The sequence below is a fragment of the Neovison vison genome, chromosome 11, assembly GCF_020171115.1.
Source record: "Neovison vison isolate M4711 chromosome 11, ASM_NN_V1, whole genome shotgun sequence".
In the NCBI taxonomy this organism is placed as follows: domain Eukaryota; kingdom Metazoa; phylum Chordata; class Mammalia; order Carnivora; family Mustelidae; genus Neogale; species Neogale vison.
Window position 1 is genome coordinate 38,522,403 of NC_058101.1, and position 26,135 is coordinate 38,548,537.

The window sequence follows — 26,135 nt, forward strand, 5'->3', positions numbered from 1 at the left end:
ATAAGGCTCCAGCTTCATTTTTTTCGTATGTGGTTATTCAGTTTCCCAGCACTATTTGTTGAAGAGATGACCCTTTTTCCATTCAGTGTTCGTGGTGGATAGATATATATTGCACACTTAAAGACCTGAGTTCTTTTTCAGGTTCTGGGGATACAATTGTAGTAAAACATAAATGTGCTTCTAAATTTGCTTCTTTTATTCATGAGAGTTGTAGTCAAGTAAGGGAGACTGACCGTGAGCAGCCCGAGTCCATAAATACACCGTAACAAATACGTTGTGCTGTGAAGGCAACCAGTAGTGGGGAGATGAAAGAGTAAGAGGAAATACACGTGATTAAATGGCGGGGGGAAGTCACAGGCTATTGCAGTGGATGGGATTTTAGCTGCTATCTTTTCCAACACCCTCATGTTGCAGACCAGTAGACTAAGATCCAGGAAGGTGAGGGGATCACCTGGCAAATCAGTACAAAATCAGGGGTAGGTCAGGCTGTTTGACTGTGATGCAAAGGAAATCCTGTAGGTCAGCTAGACCATGGTAGGAAAGGTGAGTACATTTTTTAACAGTTGACCGCCCAGGGCTGGAACTGTGAGTGCGTCAACAGGACTTCTTGGCCGAACACTCTTCTCTGCTTGTTGGGATCGTTAATGAGCATTGTAGAGGGTGAATTAACCAGTGATCTGTCCAGGCACACCATGTCAAGAAGAAGGTAAAATGGTGAGTCCAGGGCAAAAAAAAATCCGTTAGAATCAGGGCGTGCAAATCTCAGGGTATGGAAGCAAAGGGGAGGCCAGTGAAGTGAGGATGAGAAGATGAGAAGAGATGCGCAGGCGGCTTATCACATCCGAGGAACAACAAAAGCAGCAACAACACAACTAGGTTCCAGCAGTTGCTAGCGTTTGTACAATGATGTATAACATAAGTCCGTGTTGTTTCATTACCGCTGCTTGCCATTCCTCCTCCCCACCTGTACCCCACACAAAAGGAAAGATACTGGATTGGCTTTGCACTCACCTTTCTGATTCTGAGAGCACAACAGTACTTTAAAAAATTATATAGATCCTAATTAGGCTGAAACATTATAAACATACAACATTTATATGACAAAACATTTAACAGATACTTCATTATGACATTTTAGATATTTTGTATTTTCTGAGCACCCAGCCATTATCATACTACAGAAGCATAAAAAATGTCTTCCTAAGGAACTATGATGGATCGGAGGCTGAACATCACAACAACGGAAGAATGAATTAAAACTCGGAGGTCTTAGGTTGTAATTTAAATTCATACAAAGCAGGGCTTTTGAACCTGTTGCTTAATTCAGGACATACTTATTAGCTTTCTTGGTTAAAAAAGAAATACAAACTTCATTTTATAAATGGCTCGGCAGACTTCCACACATTTTAATAGCTAGAATTGTATTTCCTGCTCTTAAAATGTGCATTGTCTTTTAACGACTAGGCTCTGTGCGCTGCTGTCGTGAAACCAGATGTTCTGGAAACAATGGCTTTGCTGTTCAGTGGGGCAGATGTCATGTGTACAACTGGAGATCCCGTGCATAGCACCCCCTACCTGCTGGCCAAGAAGGCTGGACAGAGTCTGCAGATGGAATTTCTCTACCATAACAAATTCTCCGGTCAGTCCGTGTCCTTACGTTAGTCTGGTCTCTTCTGATATATATTCCTGAAAGGACTAAAACACAAATCTGCTTATTTCTCAAATAAGATAAACCAACAGAATGAAGACAAGTGTGATTATTAAAAAGATAGAAGATGCTGAAGACCGTGTTTTCTTTCAAGGAAAATTTTAGGAAATCTTATATTTCTTTAATCTTATAAATTAAAGATTAAAATAGTTAATCCCACCCAATCACTTTCATCAGAATTTTATTCTGATTTTCGTATGTGACTAAAAAATAGAACAATTGCTTATTACAAATTCAACGCAATGTGAATAAATATCTGTATATTCTGTGGTGAATTTAAAGTAACTTTTGTTCTAGCTGAAAACTCTCCAACATACTCATAAACAAAAGGAAAGTATTTACATTTTAGATTTCAAATGTATTATTTCTGTAATTTTTCCAGATTTTCCTCAACATGACATTCACTCTGAAGGTGGATTAGGTCAGGAGTCCTCCCAGTCCACGTTCCTCTGTGACTTTTTGTACCAGGCGCCTTCGGCTGCTTCTAAGCTCTCTTCCGAGAAAAAACTGCTCGAAGGTATCCTTTCAGCTTCTTTTCGACTTTGTTATCTGATAAAACTTTATTTCATTATCAAAACAATTATGTTTAAATTTTGATTTTTTCCCTTAAGATGTTAGATTTGATCTTGCAATAGAGAAATATATATATATTTTTTTTGAGGATTTATACATGCTTCAAGGCACAGATATGCTGTTTCTTGCACTGCAGCAGGGGTGTACCGCTGGGTCGAATGCTATATGAATTCTCAACAGAATTCACGGATGTCTCTTTATGGCCAACCAACTCTGTTTCAGTATTTAAGGGTTATTCCAAAGAAATGTGCAGCTCAGCCCCTTCCCTTAGGGAAAAACATCCTAACTGGGGAGACAATAGAGAAAAATGTCAACACATAGGCAGAATGGACAAGTTTTCATTATATATTCTATTAGCATTGTAAGGGATACGAAGTAGTTCGTTCTGATTTTTAGTGTGCATGTGTGTGAGTAGAATACAGCTTAAGCGTGGTTTGAAAAAAAATGATGAGAATTAATTTAACAACCTATTCTCGGTTTGGGGAGTTATCTGAGAAGTCACGGTAGGCATTTCGCCCTCTCTGCATCCAGCTCCTAGTGTCAAAGGTATACTAAGCATTAGGAATTAAAAAATGAGTAAGACACAGGTCTCATGGTCAATACATGTGAACTAATTTGGGAAAGACAGGCAGAAAAATATGAGATCTGTCTTACTGGAACAAAGACAATTTTAAGAGAGATTAAGTTGTATAGGCCAATTGGTGGTGGGTACTTAGAGGCTTAGGAGCCTAGTATTAATTCCCTAGGGGGTATAATCCAGATGTACTACTCTATCAAAGGAACAATAGGATGAAAAACTGATTTTGGAGTGTTAATCCTGATCTTTGTGCATTTAAAGTGATTATTTCAGTATAAATGCTTTATGTCCAAAGAAGTTCTATCCCTAAGTAGAATTATATTGGGATTAGGCCTACTTTATTAGATTTTCCAGAAAACAGTAGCTATCCTTTAGTGAGCAGGTACTATGTGTAAAGCATGCTTTAGGTACTTTATGTACATTAGTTGTAATCCTCATAATTAAAAATGGAGTAGCTCAGCAGGAAGAAGAATTTTCTGTCTGATTTGTGTTATAGCTGTTATTGTAACACTTTGGCCTTGGTCAGAGTGTGTGGCTGGATTTGAATTTAGATGTTTTTGGTTCTTTCAGCAATTGGTTATTAAATGTCTTCCTGCACTCAAACTAATTAAAATGACAATTTTTATAGAGATTTTTCTTGAAATCTTCTGTTGCTCTTCAGTATTTAACCCTTAGGTAGTCAGAAGTTGGTCAGAAATGGAGAGGGGAGTACCTGAATAATCTGTGAATTGGCTATAGTAATTATTAGAATAGTTGAATACTAAGCAGTTAATGCACTATAAATAAGTTTATAAGTTTTCTAAAATATTTTTTTCTGAATAGTAGGAGATCTTAGACCTACCCTTCAAACCACTTATAAAAAGATGAAATAGGGAATTTAAAATATGACATTTTCTTTCTAAAACTAAAGTGTATCAAATACTTTGCAGCTAAAAATAAGCTTTCATTTATTTTTTGGCAAAAAAAAACAACTTTATGCTTGTAATATTTATAGACTTAACACTTTGTTTTAATATTTCCTTGAAATAGATTGCTTTTCTTAATTACTTGAGGAATAAATTTATGTTTTAAACTTGTAACTAAGTCATTCTTTACTTTTATCTTTTATAAATGAACTATGGATTTTTTTTGTTGTTGTTGTTTTTAAATTTTATTTCCAAAATTAGAAACTGGTGCATTCTTTGTAATTTAATTGGGGATGTTTTCTCATTTGGGAACATCCTGTTTTAAATAATATGAAATTAAGCTTTTGCACTTTAGCTATGTAGCACAACAGATGATTTCATTAGAAAATAATTTCCTGGTAATATCTTCATTTCTTCCATCCAGTTTGTCAGCAAGTTCTATCATTTCAAACTCAAAATAGACCTTGAATCAGTTGGCTATTCTCCATCTGCACTAAAAGAATCTTAGCCCAGCCACCATCATGTCCTGCCTGGCCTGCAAACTGCCTCCCCACAACTTGTCTCCCAATAACTGCCCTAGCTTCGTTCCAAACTATTCTCCAAAAGCAGATTCAGTGATCTTTAAAAATATAAATCAGATGTTGTATTTTCATTGTTTGAGTATCTTCAGCAGTTTCCCGTGACAGATTATATCCCTGTTCCTTGGTGTGACCTAAGAGACCCTCCTGTCCCTTTCCCTCTTCATCTCACATTAATCCTTCCTGCACTCACAGGCCTGGCCCCAATGTTTTCCTCTCCATTTCTGCAACATGCCCTTTGGGACTTGGACACTTGCTGTTCATTTTGCCAGGAGGGCACTTCCCCCAGTCTGGCTTTCTCCTCATTTCTCAGGCATCAGTTTAGTGCCACTGAAGTGTGTGGTCACTGGCAGCTCTTTCCTTTCATGGGGTTCTTCTTATTTCTTTCACAATATTTACTGCATGAAGGTGATCCCTCCCTTTATTGGTCTGTCTCTCTCTCTCTCTCTGGTGAAAGCTCAATGAGACATTAACATTTGCTGGCTTATTTAAGATTATCAAATCTTTGGTGCCTAAAACACAATAGGAGTCATGTGTAAATATTTGTTGAATAAGTGACCATTTCTCTTATCAAGTTATTACTGGTGTAAAAGTGCAAGAAACTTGTTAATATTTTGTTTCTGACTTGCACCTAGAAAGATAGAGTTGTGGGTCAACAGACACGTGAAAAGATGCTTAACATCACTTACCATTAGGGAAGCGCAAATCAAAACCTTCTTATACCTGTCAGTATGGCAAGGATCTAAAAGACAAGAAATAGATGTTGGAAAGATGAAAAGAGCCGTCATGTGCTGTTGGTAAGAATGTGCATTGGTGTAGCCGCTGGGGACACAGTATGGAGGTTCCTCAGGAAATTAAAAATAGGAATACCATCTGATCTGGTAATTCAACACTGTGTACTTACCCAAAGAAAGTAAACACACTAATTCAAAATGGTGTATGCAGCATTTTTTATGGTAGCTGAGTTATGGAAACAACCCAAATGTCTGTCCATAGAAGGGTAGATGAAGAAGACAGGGTGTAGATATACAATGGAATATTACTCAGCCATAGAAAAGAATGCTATCTTGCCAGTTGGGACAGTATCATGGACCTAGAGGGCATTACGCTAAGTGCAGTAAGCCAAATTCTGTATCAATTCACTTATATATGGAATCTAAAGACTAAAACAAATGGACAAATAAACAAAACTAGAAACAAAATCATAAATCGAACAAACCTGGGGTTGTTAAAGAAGAAGAGGTTTGGGGAGAATGGAAAATAGGTGAAGGACATTAAGAGGCATAGGCTTCCAGTTGTGAAATAAGTAAGTCATGGGGATGAAAACTGCAACAGAGGGAAGATAGTGAGATTGTAATAATGTTGTGTAGTGTCAAGTAGTGGCCAGTGATATCTATGCTTGTCATGGTGAGTGCTGCAAAGTGTATAGAATTATCGAATCACTGTTGTATACCTGAAAGGCATGTTGTACAACTACAAACAATATAACATTGTATGTCAGCTAGACTCCAATTAAAAAACCACGTAGTTGCTGACACAAAACATTTTGTCCAGAAAGTGTCTGTGTAAAAATGAAGAAAAAGTTGAACTACCAAGAAACAAAGTTCCGTGTTTTTTTTTTGTTATTGTTGTTGTTTTTGTTGTTGTTGTTTCTCTCTCAAGAAGCTATAGGGATGTTACTCCTATGGAGCATCAGCCTTACGGAAACAAATGAATTATTTGGAAAGATGGAGAGATGAAAGTGTGGCTGTCGCCTTTGCCCCTGACTGGCAAGCACCTGGACCGTACCACGCCGTCAGTGCTTGTCAGGATAGCCAGAGAGCAAAATGATTAAACAGGAAGAAAAAAGTCAGCAGAAAATGCATGCAGGTCTTCAGAGAGTTACATGAGTCTTCAGATTGTCAGTTCAGGTTTTCAGGATTTGAAGTTCTTCTTGCCTCAGGTTATGAAGACTGATCTGTATTTTTCTTTTTCTTTTTTTTTCTTCTCAATTTAGTGTTCATGAAAAGAAAGATTGATAGCTCGTGTTAAACCTAAGTATAGAGCTGAATAATAGCATCCTGGTTTTGTTTTCTGTTTTCTCTCCTCAACCGTATTTTTTCCCCCTTGGTGTCTTACTGTGATTTGTTGACACAGTGTTTGATTTTTAAAAAGAAAGTGGTTGATGTGGTTTGCTAGAAACTCTGTATTGTTTGTTTATATTTAATTTCATAAATTAGCATTGAGGAATTTTGAAGATCTTTTGTTCTATCATTGCCTAGCTTGTATAGCCTAAACTTGTTCAAGGCTAAACCACATTTATTTTATTTTTTTAAAGATATTATTTATTATTTATTTGATAGAGAGATCACAAGTAGGCAGAGAGGCAGGCAGAGAGAGAAGGGGGGAAGCAGGCTGTCCACGGAGCAGAGAGCCTGATGTGGGGCTCGATCCCAGGACCCTGGGATCATGACCTGAGCCGAAGGCAGAGGCTTTAACCCACTGAGCAACTCAGGCGCCCCCTAAACCACATTTATTTTAAATGAAAAGAATTCCCAGTGAAAAGAATTCATTTTCAGTGCATGCTGAATACCATCAGTTTAGAAAATCCTTCATCAGGAAACAACTTCATGGTTTCAAAAAATAATAGGTTGCCTTCCCTGTCTTGGATTTACAGTACACATGTGTATTAGAAGCTATGACCTCCACTCTCTCTAATATGTTTTAAAAATGGACATACAAGCTCCAAATGTGTAACAGGCACAGAGAGGCAGTATTGTTCAGTGGTCAAGGGGCTTGGTTCTCAGAGCTTGACTGCCTGGCTTCTACTCTCCACTCTGATGCTAGTAATTGTGTGATATTAGAGATATTGGGTAACCATTCTGTGCCTGTGGACAGGCCACAAGGGAGGGGTGTAAGATAGAACTGACCTAGTAGGGTTTTTCTGAGGATTCAGTGCGTTAACGTATATACGATGTGGAGATGAGTGGATGGCATGTAAATATGATGACCGAAGGACTGAGCAGCAGGAGAAGCCACAGCAGAGGGTCTGTCTATATATGCAGCTGTTTCTGATTTCCCCCAGGTGGCAGCTGACCCCCAGGTTCCAACAGAAGTATCCATGTCCCTTCACCGTGGTATTTCAGTAGCTCACCTCTGGAGTCCTTTCTTGTGTTTGAGCAAATTCCAGTGATGTTTTTCTTCTCTGATCTAAATACCAAGATTGAATAGAAAGAATGAACGACCCCTCCAGCCATTCCAAGCACCAGACACACCAGCTCTTGTCAAACAAACAGCTTGTGTCCTGAGAGTTACCCTTTCTGTGAACCCGGTTTTATTTCTGGTATTGGTTAACAGTAAGACTTCCTCTGTAGGAGAGCGTGTGTTCTCCAAGTCAGACTTAGGAGAGCCTACGTGAACTGGGCTAAGCAGACCGACGCAATCCGGCAGAAGCTCTTCTTTGCTTCCCAAATGAATGAGTGCCAGATTTCCTGTCACAGCTTTGTTATTATAAATCCTCAAAGGTAATATATGCGACTGCTTTGTCTGACCTCTTGTCCATTTCCAGTTACCCCCCCCAAAAAAAAATCAAGGGTTATAGTGATGATAATGCCATAGTACTAAGTCCCCTCAAGCTTCTGTTTCTAACCGAAAATGAGTTTGTACTCACCTTTTTAAAGGATCTATCATTTGTTTTCCATTAGAATTTACATAAAAATTAGATTCTAGCCTTTCCATTTATTTTATGCATCGTGCATTTGGCACTTTTTGTTTAAGACCTTCCAATGACTCCCACGTGTCTGCCAAGCAAGGCACAAATTCCTGAACACCTGTCACCTAAGACTCCTGGGGCCTGGCCTCTGCGGTGGGTCTGTGGTCGTCTTCCCTATTTGCTAACTTCATGTGTAATCTGGTTCTCTGGCCAAATCGATTTTTGGCAGTTTCCCCTTTCCTTGACTTTTCTCACAGTGTTTTTTCCCTGGGATTATGGAGTAGTTATAGCTCAAAATGTATTTTTCGCTGCTTTAATGTCTTTTCAGTTATAAATAACTATTTTCAAAAGCTATGCTTCTCTGTGATACAGTTTATCATTCTAGTCTGAGGATGGCTTCCTTCCATGAATGCTTCTAACCCCAAAAGGCCCCTCTGCCACCACCAGGGTTATTAATGCAGACATATCTCCTCTTGGACTGGACTGCACACTGCTTGAGGACAGGGGGTGGGATTCCTAGCTGTGCCAGTAATTATTTAGTTACTCAATAAATGTGTATTTTTTTTGCTTTATTCTTTATGAGGATTATCTTCTTCATCTGAGTACATTATTTTGAAGCTGTTTTATAATTCCAGTTAGTTAATACTTTACCTTTTCCTTGTCTTATATATAAAAATCTATAATGAATAGTCATTTAAAAATTACTACATTTCATGATTTCCATAGAACTGTGCAGAGTACGTACTATGACTCAGGATTTGGCGGTCCTGATGTTCAGTATAACACCTTCCATTAGGCATTGGTGAGCTTTCTTTCCCAGTACCCACAAGGAATTCTTTGTGCTGTTTTCCTCTGCCATTTCTGATTCAGCTTTTCATTTGGCAGTTACTCAGAATACAATGAACCTAAGCTCTCAGGATTTTGTCTTTTTAAGTGTTTCTCCTCTTGATGGTTTTTGAGGCTAAACACCTCATCTTGTTTTCTTTCCAGAATTCAATAGGAGTAAAACAAGCCTGAACAGACCTGTTTCCAAAACAATGCTTTCTTCCCAGCCCTGCAGTCTTCCATTAAATTCCACTCTACAGACAGGCTTTGTATCTTTTTTTAAGAAATGACCCAAATTTTTATCTTTAAAATTAAAAGGGAAATTAGAAGGCCTTTAGGAAGTAGTTTCTGACTTCTGTTAAGTCTCCATTCAGTTGTAGCAGTTAGTAACTTTTCCTCCCTCTGTATCCATTTCCATTGTCAATAACAATCATTTTTAGCTTAAATTCCATTTATTACAATGTTATTTCTATGTGTATGCTCCATTGTTGATACTCATGGCTACATTGACTCAGATGTTCTGTTAACCTGTATGTATTACTGTACTTCCAAAGGATATTCTCAGAATTGATGCATTAGCAGAATTTGGCTTATTATGTACCTTTAAAGTAATGCTCTGTGGTTACCATTGTTGTGATCAGGCCTTATTTTTCTTTGACCCTTTCAGTTATTCTTGTTCATCAATCCCAAACAAATCGTTTCCGGTTTTGGTTTATCAACCCTCTTCCACCTTTTGTTGGATCTCAGTTGTGATTTCAGAAGCATTCTTGCTACCCTCCAAAACTGTTTGTTTCTTTTTACCCATTAAAAAATAGCTTGGCCAGTCTTTTCTGTTTTCTCTACTTTTGCTTTCAGACCTTTGAGATTGCTGAGAATTGCCAATTAAGGAACCATGCCTTTTGAGTTGGCCAAAAATTCACGTGTTTTTTTTTTTTTTTAACTAATCTGGAAGCAACATACTAATTGGTGATCTTTATAAGCATTTTCCCCCTAATTTTTATTTTACCAAAGCAGTACATGCACAAGCATAATACAGCTTTAATGGAAAACATATTTGTTCCTTTTCTTAAAAATTTTTAGACATTATTCTTTGTCTTGATAAATTCTTTTTATCTAATCTTTTTCCTGACAGTAATATTACTTCTATAATCTTATAGCTCCATCATCTTACACTGTCTTTTTCTTCCTCGTGTTTTACTTTTGGGAGACTTTCTTTTCTAAGCTTTCTCTCTCTCTCTCTCTCTCTCTTTTAAAATTTTTAAAATTCATGATTCCATTTTAAGTTACCAAAATACATTTTTTGTGTTCTCAAATTTCCTTTTTAGAACATGTTTTCTTGTTTTATGTCTACAGTATCTTCCCTTGACAGTCTGATATTACTTATAGTTTAAAAAATGATATTTTGGTTTTGGTCTCTTTTATGTTGGAAACTTTCTTTTAAATGTTTGGGATCGGTTGTCAGAAGATTCTATGTCTTGCTACGAGTGTTGGGATTTGGAGCTTGGTTATCACTGCCTTCCTTTTGTATGTAAATGCGGGCAGGTAACTAGGAGTCTGTAGAATGTCCTGTAACCACTTTGTTTCTAGAATGGCACCTTACCCCTGTCTCCAAACAATGCCTAGACAGTCACAGGTAATCCATAAGCTAATACATGTGGCTGTGTTTTAATAAAACTTTATTTATAAAAACAGGTGATGATACAGATTTGGCCTGCAGGCCACAGTGTAAGTCCCCTTATAATTTGAATTTAAATTCTCTAACCAGGGTGTTAAGGCCCCTTTTTTCTTTTGCATACCTACCCAAGATCGACCACAGTCTGTTTTTTTACACTACATGTATTCCTTTGAATAGTGCAGACATCAGTCCTTACTGTTTCAGAGTTGTTTCACAGCAATCTCCTTATGGATCTATCTGCTTTTCTGGTCATCCATATCATCGTTATTTTTGTCTTGTACATTCCTTGTTACTAGAGTGTGCATTTTTTAAGAGCAGAGAAAGGACTCTATATCCCACACAGCAATAGCATACTCTTTACACAAAATAGCAAATTAATAAATTTGAATCTTGTTGTTATTTAAACTGTGTATTATTTAAAAATTAGAATTATGATGTAACTCAGTTTGTGATTTGTTTTAAATTTCTAGAGACAAATAAAAAGTGGTGTGTTTTGGAGGGAGGCTTCTTGAGTTACTATGAAAATGATAAGTCTACTGCACCTAATGGCACCATTAACATCAATGAAGTTATCTGCTTGGCTGTACACAAAGAAGACTTCTATTTAAATACTGGGTAGGTCTACTGTTAAACAGTTAGAAGGAGAACAATAGTTTCTGATATTTTTCATACCAGATAATAAGAGTTTTGTTGTTAATTCTTCATTTACTTACTGTAGAAGGGTTTAATAGTTTCTTGAAGCCTAATCATTTTGCAGCTTCTGGAAGTTCCTTAGGGAATTTGCTAAAAAGTAGGAAAATTAAAATATTATACTGGGTACTATGAAAGGCTAATGTATTTACATCTAATCTTAAATTTATAACATTCCATTCTAGAACATGTAGTCCTGAAGTTTTTATAATTTACTGATTTGAATGAAGTATAAACTTAATGTGGCTTACTGTGAAATATTAAAATAAAATGCATTCTAATATTTGGTTGCTCAATTAATAAAATATAAGTTAAAATAGTATTCGTTTATGTCAGCATGTAATCATTCATGCTGCTTAAAATAAAACATTCTTGATAGAATGTTCCTGATACAAGTAGGCATGCAAGAGAAACAATCCACAGTGAAATAAGGTTATGAAGTAACTATTGCAGCCATGCTCTGAGTCTCCTTAAATAGCACTTTAAAGAGTTTGGACTCACTGATGTAGGCAGTGAGAGGTTTTTGAGATTTTATTTGGATTTGTATTTGAGGAAGAAAGCTGGCTGAAGTGGTGAGAGAGAGGTGGGAGGAAGAGCGGCCACAATTGCTGAGAGTTTACCTAGAGGAGGAGAGCTCTAAAAAAAAAGTGAGTTGAGAGAATGTTATGATTGAACTAATGAGATTAACTCTCTTGACGGATGAAGAGCTGCTGTTAAGAAGAAATTAAACCCCAAGTTTTTGAGCTTGTTGATGAAATAGATGGTGATGCCTCTGAATTAAAGGAAACATGAGGCAAATACAAGCAGTGTGGGGTAAAAAAGAGGAAGAAAGATGATTTCGATATGGAGTATTTTGAGATTTTTTTTTAGGTAACAACAGCAACATACTTAACATATTCTGGGAAATAGTTGGAGGTCTGGATGAGGGTCCCAGGGGAGAATTTAGGACCTGGGATGTTGCTCTAATTTTATCTAAAATAAGGAAATAAAATTTTGGGATAAGATTACATTATGGGAGGAATATCTGTGAAGTAAGACAGGAAGAGGGCTGATTAGAGAATGGTTTGGACAGTGTTTGCTTTAAACAGGGTGTCAAGATGGCCTGGTCTGGGAGGGAAGAGGAGACCAAAGGGATTGTCGCATGAGTTGCCTACGAGTGTCCGGGGCATGAACAGTCACGCATTAGAGTGACTCAGTAATCAGAAGGCTATTCCTTTTGTCTGATACAGTGTATTTCATTTAGTCAAATGAATTAAAATATTAATTGCTGGAAAAAAATGATAAATTTCAAAGCATTATCGGGTTTTCAAAGGGAATTCAATTAAACAAAAAAAAACTTGACTTTTGTGTTATTTGTTTCCCTAAGAGTCAAACATAAACAGTGGTATCTTTTTATTCATGTGTGCTGCAGGCCTATCTTTACCTTTGAGATCTACTTACCTTCAGAACGTGCATTTTTCTTTGGAGCTGAAACATCTCAAGCTCAAAGAAAATGGACAGAGGCAATTGCCAAGGTAATGAAATATTACGTATTTACCCTAAATCCAGAGAACGCTCTTAACTTGGGTTCTGTGGTTGAGCTTCAGAGAGCCATAGAAATTTTACACAAGATTCTGGGAAAAATGTCCATACTAAATTAAGTTTTCAAAGCTTATAGTCAAAAGAGATTATGAGTTTCCTTCTTATAGCCTTAAGCAGAGAAAAAAAAATAATGTAGGACCCTGGAGGAATCATTCTTTGAATTCAGGCCCTGTTACGATGATTAAGATCTTTTCACTATGGTGAAGTCATTTCTATGTATATCTCTTCATAGGTAGATATGTTATTCGTTGTATACACAAAGGGGAAAGGAGCAGATCCAGTAAAAGATATAAATGGAGACAAACATTGAAGGTTGACATTTTGAAAAATGCCACAAATCAGCATAGAAGATGTCTTCCCATTTCAATTCTATGTATATCAAAAGAAGTGGTTTGAGACGCTGTCATTTGAAAATACATTATAGCTGTGCAGTTTTAAGATTGATAGCAAGTTTAAATAATTGTTTTGAAATTTGGGTTACTTCTAAATTTTTTAGGTAGAAAAACTGGTTTACATGTTTTCCTGCTTTCTCTCAAGTCCGTAGGTAGGGAAGGGGATTTCCTATTTTCACTGTATTTATTACTTTTCTGTATTTGTTTTAACAGCATTTTGTTCCCTTTGTTGCTGAAAACTTAACAGAAGCCGACTATGATTTGATTGGCCAGCTCTACTACAAAGACTGCCATGCCCTGGATCAGTGGAGAAAAGGCTGGTTTTCTATGGAAAAGTCTAGTTTGCGCTTTTGTCTTCAAATGCAAGAAGTTCAGGAAGATAGAATGCACTTAAGAAGGCTGCAGGAGCTGAGTAAGATTTTTGTTCCTCTTTCATCTTCAGTTTCTTTATTGCATATGATAGCAGCAGTTTTACATAAAATTATGACACCTGACTTCCCAACATGACTAAGTACTATTAATAATTGTGTCTTAATGGGTATTTAGTGTCATGTTTTAAATCATGGATTCATGCTTTTCTCCTCTCTTTCCAGCAATCAGCACAGTGGTTCAAAATGGGGAAAAAATGGATGTCTTGCTCTTGGTAGAAAAAGGAAGGTAAGTGCATTTTTGCTTTTTACTTTTTATTGCAATAACTCTAGGGAGTAGGGTGTTTTGGTTATCGTGCTTGAGAGAGAACCCCTATTTTATAGCCCGTTGGAAGTTTGTACACATACACACAGTCACACACGCACGCATACTCTTCAGTAGAAAGAATACACCAATGAAGCTTGCAGATTTTTATGTTTGTTACGAAAAAGTCAGTGTGATCAATTATAGTTTTCTGTAGACTTTGAAACATTCACATTTAAGTATTTGGAAGCAGTTTGGCAGTTGTAAATATGTTTTCGGAGTTGGTATGCATGTGAGTCCTGCAAACATAAAACTTGATTTCTTGAATTTATTCACTTTTTCAACAAATACTAAGCACCTACTCTGTATCAGATACTATTATAGGTACTGGGGATTCAGTGCTGAATAAAATGGACATGTTTTTTGCCCTCAGGAAGTATATGAACTCCTGGTAGAAATAGAATATAAGCAGACAAAAAAAAATTATGACATAGTATCATGTCCGTCAATTTCTAATGTTTGAAGAAAAATAAGGTGAGGAGAGAGAGCATGATGGAGCAATAGTCTGTTGTAGATAGGGTGGTAAGAGAGGGTACCTTTGATTCGAGATGTGCACAAGGTCAAGAAGCAAACCATGGAGCGGTCTGAATAGAGTGTTCCAAGTATAGGGTCAGAGATGTTCCGAAGACCCTGACAGTGGGCTGTACTTAGCACGTTCACGGTCGGCAAACAAGCTGCTGTTAAATGGGAGATTCGAATAAGTTTGAGAGTGGAAAGAAATTATTTCAGAGATCTCTCAGGGCCTACTCCTTTATGACCTTGACCTATGACCAAGGTCCTAATAGGACCTTGACAAATCATAATATGTCAAGATTTGAATTTTATTTTAAGTGTGATGGAAGGCTGTTCATTTTGGGAGCCAGGAAGTGCAATGATCTGACTTTGGTGTTTAAAGTGCTTCTGTGATTCCAGATGAATAAGCTCTTGGGGTACAAGAGTGACCGTGAGTGTCCAGTTAGGATGCAGCTACAGAGGCCAGCCAAGAGATGGCGACGTAAGAAAATAGTGTTGAGTGGTTAGAGCCATTGTGAAGGCAGAGGAGGCCAGAGGGTTTATTGTTGGGTCAGATGAGTGTAAGAGTTATGGTTACCCCAGGATTTTGGCCCGAGCAAGTACATGAATGATAATGCTGTTTTTTCCAGATAACAAATATAAGAGAGTAGAATTAGGATATTAGTAAGTTTAGGGTAGTAGGTTGAGAATTTGATATGGGAAATGGTAACCTTGAGATGTCTATCTGACAGCAAAGTGGGCTTAGTTAGTGGCCCTGTGGATATACAAGTCTGGAATTAAGTGGAGAGGTTGCAACTGGAAATAGAGGTTTGAGAATCATCAGCGCATTGATGTTATTTATCCAATGATCTGGATGGATTCATGTAGACAAAGAGTATGGACCGAAAATAGACTCGAAGATGAGCTCTAAGGACTCCAGTAATTGGAGATTAGGCGGAGGGGGATGATCCAGAAGAAGAGCCGAGGAATCAGCCGCTGAGTCGTTTCACAACATTTAGATAGAGTCTCTTGAACAAACTTTTTAAAATTTTTTTATCATTTGCTTTATCATTTAAAATTCCTTAATTACAGTGATGTAGTATGTTTAGCTCTACGAGAGTACAAAATAATTTGCAAAACCATCTATAATATAAAAATAAAGCTGAATTAGCTTTCCCTTTGGTAATTTGCTTTGCTGGTGAGATGGATAATGACTTTCAGCAGTTGTCTGAACCTGTCTTCTCTTCAGTTTCGTGGGATGACAACAGCTTTAGACAGCAAGCATATTGCTGTTTAGATATTTATGTCAGAGGGTGTTTTAAATTTACAGGCATAATTAGTGTTCAGTGTTTTTACTCGTTTATTTCTGGGATTATAATGGTTCATGATACTTGAGATTCTCATTTTTGGTACCAGGTGATGGTTTTACCACACTTTCAGAGTACTGTTCATTATGTGTACACAAGTAACAATGAGGTAGTATTATGTTTAGATAGTATTATATCATTAAAGTACTAGCAGGATGTAGTTTTTACAGTCATCTATTCATATTTGTGGAATGCCTGTTGCCTCCTACAATGATGGCAGGAAAAAAGTTGGCAGCAATACAGAATTGGAGTCTGAACTCCCAGAGCTTACGTTTTTAAACAAATAAACCAACAGCAACTTGTTAGTTGAATTTATTGCATTTATCGTTTATATTATCAGGTTACTATAGCCAAAGTGTTTTTTGTTTTGTTCTATTTTTATCATTTTCAGGCTAAGAAGGATATGACCAATGATACTTAGGTTTTAATTAAAATGTTACAAGCATGGATTAAAATGTAGCAAACTGGAATTAGGATTATTGTAATCAGTTTGATAAATTTTTATTTAATGCTTATTGCATGCAGTGTATTCTCTCATGAATGCAAAATAGGGAAGCCAGAAGACCAAATGTTTTGTTATTTTGTAACATCTTGACCTTTCCACTGGACTGCAGGAATCAGTAGGTGAACTCAGTTACACTCTAAGTTCATGGAAGAGGTAAAAACTAATGGAATTACAAAATAATGGTCAGAGCTACTTAATCGTGTTTTTGACAGTTCCAAAATTTTTATCTGCATGTGTTATTAACAAGTTATGTTGCAAGCCTTTTTACTAAAGTGAGGAACAAGGAATGTGTCAGAAGTACAGGGACAAATATATAACCAAGTTATTTTCCTTAAATCTCTTTGAACAGCTGCCATACAAAATGTACCATTTGAAAACAACTATATTTATCGCATGCTTATATCCTGCTTTCCCTATTTTCTTCAAGTCAATGATATTCTAACAATAAAAAGAATATAATGATGAGCATGTGTATCGAACCCACTGTATCAGGCACTGTTCCAAGCACTTTAACAGACTTCCAGTGCCTATGTGGGGTTGAGGAGGGTAATTTCTTATCCTTTAAGGGAAAGCAGCCAGTTATTCCATCAAAAATGGTTTTAGGGCACCTGGGTGGCTCAGTGGGTTGAGCCGCTGCCTTTGGCTCAGGTCATGATCTCAGGGTCCTGGGATCGAGTCCTGCATCGGGCTCTCTGCTCGGCAGGGAGCCTGCTTCCTCCTCTCTCTCTCTCTCTATCTGCCAGCCTCTATGCCTACTTGTGATCTCTCTCTGTCAAATAAATAAATAAATAAATCTTTTAAAAAAATGGTTTTATTGGGGAACAGAGAATTGTAGTTAGGGACAAGCACATTTCAATGAAAGAAGCATAGGTAAGTCTGGAGAACAAAAGAAAAGGAGTAATCTTTGGGAACTTGTGGGGTGAGGGGCGTGGGGGTAAGAAGGTGGGTTTATAAATAAAACATCTTGCAAAGTAAAACTGGCAATTTATACTGGCCTTTCATTGGTTGAGTTGTGATGATTTCTCATTGGCTGGGAAGTTGCTGATGAAGAGAAAACCTTTCTTCTTCCTGCCTGAGTGGTAAAGAAGTGTTCCAAGCAGTATGGGCTTGCAAGATTCCCTTCCTCTTGGTTCTGCAAATAACTAGTGGTTATGCATGAGAGCTCCCTTCTGGCCTTCTGACTCCGTTCTAAACTAGATTTTCTTTTATTAATTTTCCAAAAATCCATTTTGAAATCACGGTGAGGTCAGTTTGTAACTTAACAACCTAAAGATTCTTTTCCTTTTAAAACAAGAATTAAGGGGCACCTGGGTGGCTCAGTCAGTTAAGCATCTGCCCTCAGCTCAGGTCGTGACTCCTGGGTCCTGGGATTGAGTCCTGTGTCGGGCTCTCTGCTCAGTGGGGAGCCTGCTTCTCTCTCTCCCTCTGCCTGCTGCTTCCCCTGCTTGTGACCTCTCTGTCCCTCTTTCTCACTCTCTGTCAAATAAAATCTTAAAGGAAAATAAAACAAGAATTAAGTTTAATTTACTCACACCAAATCATTCTCAAGAATTAAGTCAACAGGGCGCCTGGGTGGCTCAGTGGGTTAAGCCGCTGCCTTCAGCTCAGGTCATGATCTCAGGGTCCTGGGATCGAGTCCCGCATTGGGCTCTCTGCTCGACAGGGAGCCTGCTTCCCTCTCTCTCTCTCTGCCTGCCTCTCCGTCTACTAGTGATCTCTCTCTGTCAAATAAATAAATAAAATCTTTAAAAAAAAAAAAAAAAGAATTAAGTCAACAAATGTACCAGGATCCTGGGCAAATGATATTAAGTTACCAGAATTTAAAATTTCAGCATTTTGTGAGAAACTTTTATTAGAAAAAATCATTTTGTTAGAAAATATTTTGTTAGAAAAAACTATACATATCTCCATATAATTCTTATATAATAAAAAGAGAGCAGAAAGAAGGGAGGTCAGAAGTGTGATAGTTAAGAATGAACTTGGGAAAGGGAAGCAAGGGCAAAAATGAACTATTGGGACATCACCAAGATCAAAAGCTTTTGCACAGCAAAGGAAACAGTTAACAAAACCAAAAGACAACTGACAGAATGGGAGAAGATATTTGCAAACGACATTTTAGATAAAGGGCTAGTATCTAAAATCTATAAAGAACTTATCAAACTCAACACCCCAAAGAACAAATAATCCAATCAAGAAATGGGCAGAGGACATGAACAGACATTTCTGCAAAGAAGACATCCAGATGGCCAATAGACACATGAAAAAATCTGCCACATCACTCGGCATCAGGGAAATACAAATCAAAACCATAGTGAGATACCACCTCACACCAGTCAGAATGGCTAAAATTAACAAGTCAGGAAATGACAGATGCTGGCGAGGATGCAGAGAAAGGGGAACCCTCCTACACTGTTGGTGGGAATGCAAGCTGGTGCAACCACTCTGGAAAGCAGCATGGAGGTTCCTCAAAAAGTTCGAAATAGAGCTACCGTATGACCCAGCAATTGCACTACTGGGTGTTTACCTTTAAGATACAAATGTAGTGATCCGAAGGGGCACGTGAACCCGAATGTTTATAGCAGCAATGTCCACAATAGCCAAACTATGGAAAGAACCTAGATGTCCATCAACAGATGAATGGATAAAGAAGAAGTGGTGTATGTGTGTGTGTGTGTGTATACATATACATACATATATATATATATATATATATATATATATATATTCCCAAGAGGAAGAGAATCTTGCAAGCCCATATGTGTGTGTGTGTGTGTATATATATATATATATATATATAGTGGAATACTATGCAGCCATCAAAAGAAATGAAACCTTGCCATTTGCAACAACATGGATGGAACTAGAGGGTATTATGCTTAGTGAAATAAGTCAGTCAGAGAAAGACAACTATCATATGATCTCCCTGATATGAGGAAGTGGAGATTCAAAAGGTGCGGGGCCTGGTGGGTAAGAAAAGAATAAATGAAACAAGATGGGATCAGGAGGGGGACAAACCATAAAAGACTCTTTTTTTAAAAAAAATTTTTTTTTAATTTTATTTATTTGTTAGAAAGAAAGAGAGAGACAGAGCGCAAGCAGGCAGACAGAGTGGCAGGCTAGAGGCAGAGGGAAAAGCAGGCTCCCTGCCGAGCAAGGAGCCTGATGTGGGACTCGATCCCAGGATGCTGGGATCATGACCTGAGCGGAAGGCAGCCGCTTAACCAACTGAGCCACCCAGGCATCCCCCATAAGAGACTCTTAATGTCACAAAGCAAACTGAGGGGTCAGGGGGAGGGGGGTAGGGAAAGGATAATGGGGTTATGGACATTGGGGAGGGTATGTGCTATGGTGAGTGCTGTGAAGTGTGTAAACCTGGAGATTCACAGACCTGTACCCCTGGGGCAAATAATACATTATATGTTTATAAAAAAATTAAAAATTAAAAAAAATAAAAAAGAATGAGCCTGGGATATTGTAAGTGCACTAGATCATAAACACAATGAAGAGAGTGCAGATGTACCAGCAGTGGCATCTTGTGTGGGGCAAAGTAGGCTCTCATATTTATATATCTGTGTATTTATATACACATATACACACATATACTTATATGCACATATACATACATATACATGTATATATATATATGCCAGTGTGTGTATTTATATATGTACATGTTATGTGAATAAATTACCTTCATATAGGGAATAATGGGAAAAGAGCAGGTTTAAAAGGGAGCTTGGGAAATAATGAGTTTGATTTTAGATGTGTTGAACATGAGTTGCTTATAAACATCTAAGAACAAAGTGCTAGGAGGAAATTATATTTATGGATCTAGTGTTCCTGTAAAGGTTAATGGGGTGGAGTTACAGATTCTGGAGTCACCATTATATAGAAGGAAGAACAGGAAGTCACTTAGGAAGAGTCTATAGAGTGAGAAGGGAGGAATTTGTGTGTTGGAGCCTGGATGAATGAATACACATCATTTCAGAGGCCGAGTAATTGTTCGGGTGAAGTAGCTGCCTTGGGTTTATTAGCTAGTTTATCCAGAAAGTGAGACAAGAAACCAAGAGAGAAGGGCGTCCCAAAACCCAGGGCGAGAGAGTGTTATAAGAAGGCAGGAGCGGTCAGAGCTGTTAGTTGCTGGGTGACAAGGGCACATACTTCATTGGATAATTGATGCGGAGTCCACCTAGTGACTTTGAAGTGAGCAGAAGTGATAAAGCGGACACTGGGTTAGATTAAAAGCCTGGGGATTGAATAACTTGAAACAGCTCCTGAGGAGCTTGGCGAGGATGTCTGCGGATTAATAGGATTCTCGAGGTAGAAGGGATTTGTCCCAGGAAGGGCATGTGTGTGCAGTTTGTTTTAGATGGTTTGAGCTTGTGCAAGTTTAAATTCTCATGGAAGGAGGCACAAAAAGGGAGATAGTGAAGGTATGAGAGAGAGGACAAGAAGAAAGCAAGGCATCTTGATTGTAACAGGCAGAAAAGAGGAATTGATGGACAGTTTTGGATGTTGGAAACTTTCTGGATCTCGTGGGTGGAATCTTACCCATCTGATGGTTTGTGAACTAGAAGGACAACTCCCAAGCTTTTTTGGCCTGAGTAACTTTACGAATGGTTATATCGTTTATCGAGATAGGAAATGTGCTCCTCTCCTGGTACTTAAACAAGGCCAGTTAATTATAGATATGATTGCTTAAGAGCTGTTTTAGTACCATGTCAAAAGAAGAAAATTAGAAAATTTCATTGAATTTCCCTCCTTTTCATCTCTTTTTTGATCTCTTAGTCTCTTGGGAAATTATGACTGTAAGCTAAAGTAGATTGTTAGACTTGTCAATGACAGATAAAATTGTGGCTTTAGGAAATAAAACAACTTCCAATTATTCATGTTGATGGCATACAGAGATACTGTGAATAACTGAAAGAGAGGGAAACCAACCAGCTCTGAGTTTAACCTTTGTATTTTTTTTCTTTTTTTTGCTAGTAATATCTTGAACCAGAATTGCAAATCATAAATAAATTTAATAAATTAATTTTTCATCCTTTCCCTGTCCTTGTCTACCTTTGATTAAGGTGCTAAAATATATGAGTATTTTTTAAAGCCAAGGAGGAGAAAGAACTCCCTGAACTAGAAAAGTTCATAAATTGATAATCATCCACTGAACATAGTCACTATTTTTAAAAATTATTTTTATTTATTTATTTATTTTTAAAGATTTTATTTATTTCACAGACAGAGATCACAAGTAGGCAGAGAGGAAGGGAAGCAGGCTCCCTGCTCAGCAGAGAGCTGGATGTGGGGGCTCAGTCCCAGGACCCTGGGACCATGACCTGAGCTGAAGGCAGAGGCTTTAACCCACTGAGCCACCCAAGTGCCCCATAGTCACTATTTAGATACAGATTTTAATCTTCCTAGTGATTTTCTCTAGGTGCATAGCATGACTGTCTTTAAACAGTAAAATATTGCAATAATATTTTGCACACGCCGAGCATTTTTCCTCTAAAAAGCTCTAAACAGAAGGTGTTCCAGATGGTGTCGCTTTAATGTGTATTCTTTGTATACTTTAAAAATTATTATTTTAGAAAATAAAGCTTTCTTGATTACACTTAGGGGTTTCTGGCATGCTATTTGGTGCTATTATTGGGACTTGGATTTTGCTTTTCTTTATGCATTAGTTAGGACTTCTTTGTGTGAAAAAAAAAATAATGTTTTTGAATATCTGCTGTTAGTGAATGTTCTGGACCATGAAGTCAGAAGGCATTTTCCTGGGTAGTAGCTTGTATGTTCATTCACTCTACCTGGAATGTTGAAAGCATCCTTTTCTTAAAATTTGAAAACTATTTCTGCACTTTAGCCTTCACACTCTGTGTATCTTTTTCTGATGAATAAGCTGCTCTGTTCACAGCCTTCACTTTCTGTAGCTATATGCCCATTTGTCAGAGACTCCTGTTACTAAGCTTTTACTGAAAGGTTGTTGGATACAATGAATACAGTATGGATAACTCAGGTATGTTATCAGAAACAGAGAAGAGTGGCATTTTTCTTTGTTTGTTTTTAGTGGGAGTTTGTTTTTTGGGACTCATTGGTTGACTTATAGTAAAGCATAAAGTACTTCATGGCTCCCAAGCCTGGGTGTATTAAGTTTTAATTGCAAATTCCAGACAAAAAGAAACTAACACTGGAGAGTAAACACTTCATCAGTACATTCCACAGTTATCGGACAGACTACTTTTCTCAGTTTGGGAGATTAAGTCCTGAGTTTAAGATTCTTATTTCATATCAATTTATTTCATATGATGGGTTTTTTTTCCCCCGTCTTGAATTGTATTTTGCAGCAGCTGAGATGTTAGCAATACTCCGGAGGGTGAATTATCTTAAAGTGATTTCTAAATTGTGCATGTAATTGCAAATTAAATAGTAGCCGATCGCCCACAATATCAGCTTGACTGCTTTTGTAACTTTCTGATGATTTAATTCATAGAGATCGTTTAATCTGAATGTTGCCAAGACAAACAAGAAATTCTTCTCTCTCACCACGTCTTACTGGTTTTGCAAAAAGAAAGGGACTATTCAAACTTATAAAGTCATTTTTTTTGTTAAATAGAATTATAATATAGGGAATGCATGACTATTTAACACAAAAGTAGATTTTAAAGTATAATTTGCTTCCAAAGTTCCTCTTACTCAGTTTAAAGCACCATCCATATACTAGAATGTAAGCTTATGAACAAGTAAATGTGATATTATCTGAAAACATACGAAAGAATGAGAAGATCACTTCTTATTAATGGGAGCAGGTTTGTATGTATGTGTGTGTGTCTGTGTGTGTCTGTGTGTATGTATTTTTTTAAAGAGAAGACTATTTAACTGGATCTGGAATTCTAGATAGGATTTCAGTAGAAAAAAATGAGGGGGCTAAGAGACTGAAGTATCCCAGGAGGTGGAAACAATAGGTTCAGAGGAATAGGATGGTCAGGGAACAATGCCAGTGCCAGTTGGCCATGACCTTTAGTTCCTGAGGAGGCAGCATGATCCAGTGACCCTGGAAAGATAGACTGACACCATATTAGTATTATCAGTTAAATGTAATTAATAATTTGCCTTGTTCTGGAAAGGATTGCAGGCTCTTTACAAGGGTCCAGAAGATGTCTTTTTTTAAAAGATATTTTAAAACTTAAAAAAAAAAATGCTTCTGTTTAAATTGTGAATTTGGATTTATTCTGCAGCCGTGGAACACTATTAAAGGTTTTAAGCAGACTTGAAACAGGGCTGTTTCTTCCATTCCTGTAGGTGATTGCCTAATAGTGTGCAGAGATGAGATTGTAAAATGGAGCCTTTGCCTTCCTGGGGAGTTAGGTGCTTTGACACTTTTTACTGAACTTTTGGCTTCAGAGGAAACAAGATATTTAGAACAGTATTTCTTTCTGCATTATTTTTGTGACACAGTCTCTGTATCTGCAGATTTTCTTCACAATTGTTTGTTTGCTTCTGGCTAAACTTCCATTCTTATGCAGCAAACTCTTATCTGAAGGTGTGGGGAAAAATACTGTATCTCTGTAAATTAAAATAAAAGAGATTTATGGGTACAATGACTAAAGAAAATATGCCAGACCCCCATTTCTGACCATGAAGAAATAACTGGCATGGTACATGACCTCCCATTTCTCAAACAACTAGAAAGCCGGACAAAATGTATGAACCTGTTTTCAGACTCTGGGACAGTAGGCATTCCAGGATTGTGATTATGGAGAGAAGGGAAACAAGCGAAGTAAGATTTGAGATCACCTTGTCTCTCTACCTGTAGGCACTTTTCAGTCCCTGGCCCAGAGATAGGGGAGATTGAAGCAGAATGTGGTGGCTTTGCTACATTGCAAAGGTAGAAATGGCAGTTTAGGGAATCTGTAGTAGCTAAAATTTTCCAGAGAGAGTGTTAGAACAGAGGTAAGTATGTAGAAGAGAGTTTTGGAAATCTTCATAGACGTATCCTTTCACATGTGGCTCAGTACTGATCTGGATGTTTGTTGGATGAGATTCCCAGAGGTCAGGCAGAAACACCTTCCATGGTATTATGAGCTGAAGAGTTCCCAGAGCTCAGAGGGCACTGGAGGGCATTCACACCCCATCCAGCGAGGTGAGACCTCATTACACATACAGCGTATTGGCAGAGACCCCAAAAAGGTAGCACCATAGATTTAAGGCAAAACTAGCCGTAGGGTAAAGGTAGGTTTCTTTTTACCTCATTAGTAAGCTTAAAAACAGACCTCCAAAGGACCCCAGTGCTCCACAAGTAATTTAGTTGCCAGGGGTCGAACAGGCAAATGTGCCAAAATAAACACCAGTACTCTCTAAGAGAAAACAGCAGTCCTGACTCTGCATTCATAATGTCTAGCATATAATTGGAATTACTAGTGTTGTGGAAAAGCTACAAGTCAGTTCACAGGAACAGAACCAGAAGGGAAGGATAATCGAATTAGCAAAGATTCTAAACAGTAATTATTAAATTTTATAAATGTATCCAAAGATTTAGAAAAAAACATGAACAATGAGGAAAAATAGGTAATTAAAAAAAGAACCAAATGGAATTTCTAAACCTGAGGAATACATTCTCTGTAAAGAAAACTTCACTATCAGCTTAATGTAGATTCTACATAAAAAAGAGATCAATGACCTTGAAAGATCAATGACCTTGAAAGCATGCTAATAGCTACCAAAACACAAGCATGGAGAGGAAAAAGTCTAAATAAAATCAGCAGAGTTTCAGTGACCAGTGGGGCAATATCAAGCAGTCTCTTGTAAGTGTTAGAATCCCAAAATGAAGGAGGAGATAGAAGTCAAAAAATCTTTGAAGAATTATGGGTAAATTTATATGAAAGTGATAAAAACTGTTAACCCACATATGTACCAAGATCAGCAAACCTCAGGCATATGATAATCAAATTTCTGAAAACCATTGTGAGGGGGAAAAAAAAAATAAGCACCAAGAGAAAAAAGACATTAAATATGGGTGACAAAGAAGAGAGTGTCATGCAAACCAGAAGATAGTATATTGAAATCCTCTGAAGTGCTGGAGAAAAACAAACAAAACAAGTAACAGAAAAACAAAAACAAAAACAAAACTCAAATAAGGAAACCAGTAGCTGTTAACCTAAAATACTAAATTGAGCAAAAACATATCTTTCAGAAATGAAAGCAAAATTGTTATGGCCAAATAAATGCTGACTTACACTACAAGACAATGTTTTCATTTTTGTGTGAATGCATAAGATAGTCTCTTTTTCAGTCATATATGTGGGGCATGCTGTTAGATTTTTGGTTGTGTTTAAAACATTCTTTTTGTAATTGTATTTTTTTTTAAATACAGTCAAATTTATTGATCTTATTTGTGAAGACATTCTGGTTTTGGGCAGTAGACTGGGCTCGAATATGATAGTCTATCTAGACTCTGGTTATTATATTGCAATTTTGAGAAAATTGTTTTTGTAAGTCCTGGGGCTTGGTGTCTAGGTCTTATCGAACTGTCTTGATTCATTATAAGGATATAAGAATGTTTCGTTATATGACATTGAAGTGCCCTTTAAAATTTATGTTTGAGAAGTGCATAATTAGAATTTAGTTCTCTGTAGTTAGAGTTCTTCAAAGTAACTTTTCAAATTTTCCAGATGTAAATGAAATATTTCTTTGAAATTCTTATGTAGAAATGTAAAATCATTGTTTGATAATACTTGGAATCAAAAAGTCGGCCAGCATTTGTGTTGAAAATATCTTTTGATACTTTATTCCAGGCACAGAGATTAGATAAGCATCACAGAGAAAGCTGTTGAGCTGAGGCTATTAAATGTCA

The 26,135-nt window shown here is 37.3% G+C and overlaps 1 protein-coding gene across 3 annotated transcripts in view; it reads left to right on the forward strand.

Moving 5' to 3' along the window:
* ARAP2 (ArfGAP with RhoGAP domain, ankyrin repeat and PH domain 2) overlaps window positions 1-26,135 on the forward strand; it is a 186,461-nt gene that overhangs the window by 80,466 nt on the left and 79,860 nt on the right. For all 3 annotated transcript variants that reach the window (XM_044224949.1, XM_044224951.1, XM_044224950.1), the window contains exons 14-19: window positions 1,465-1,639; window positions 2,091-2,225; window positions 11,003-11,147; window positions 12,634-12,736; window positions 13,409-13,607; window positions 13,789-13,852. In XM_044224949.1, coding sequence (XP_044080884.1) covers window positions 1,465-1,639; window positions 2,091-2,225; window positions 11,003-11,147; window positions 12,634-12,736; window positions 13,409-13,607; window positions 13,789-13,852 — 821 coding nt within the window. The remainder of the gene's footprint in view (window positions 1-1,464; window positions 1,640-2,090; window positions 2,226-11,002; window positions 11,148-12,633; window positions 12,737-13,408; window positions 13,608-13,788; window positions 13,853-26,135) is intronic.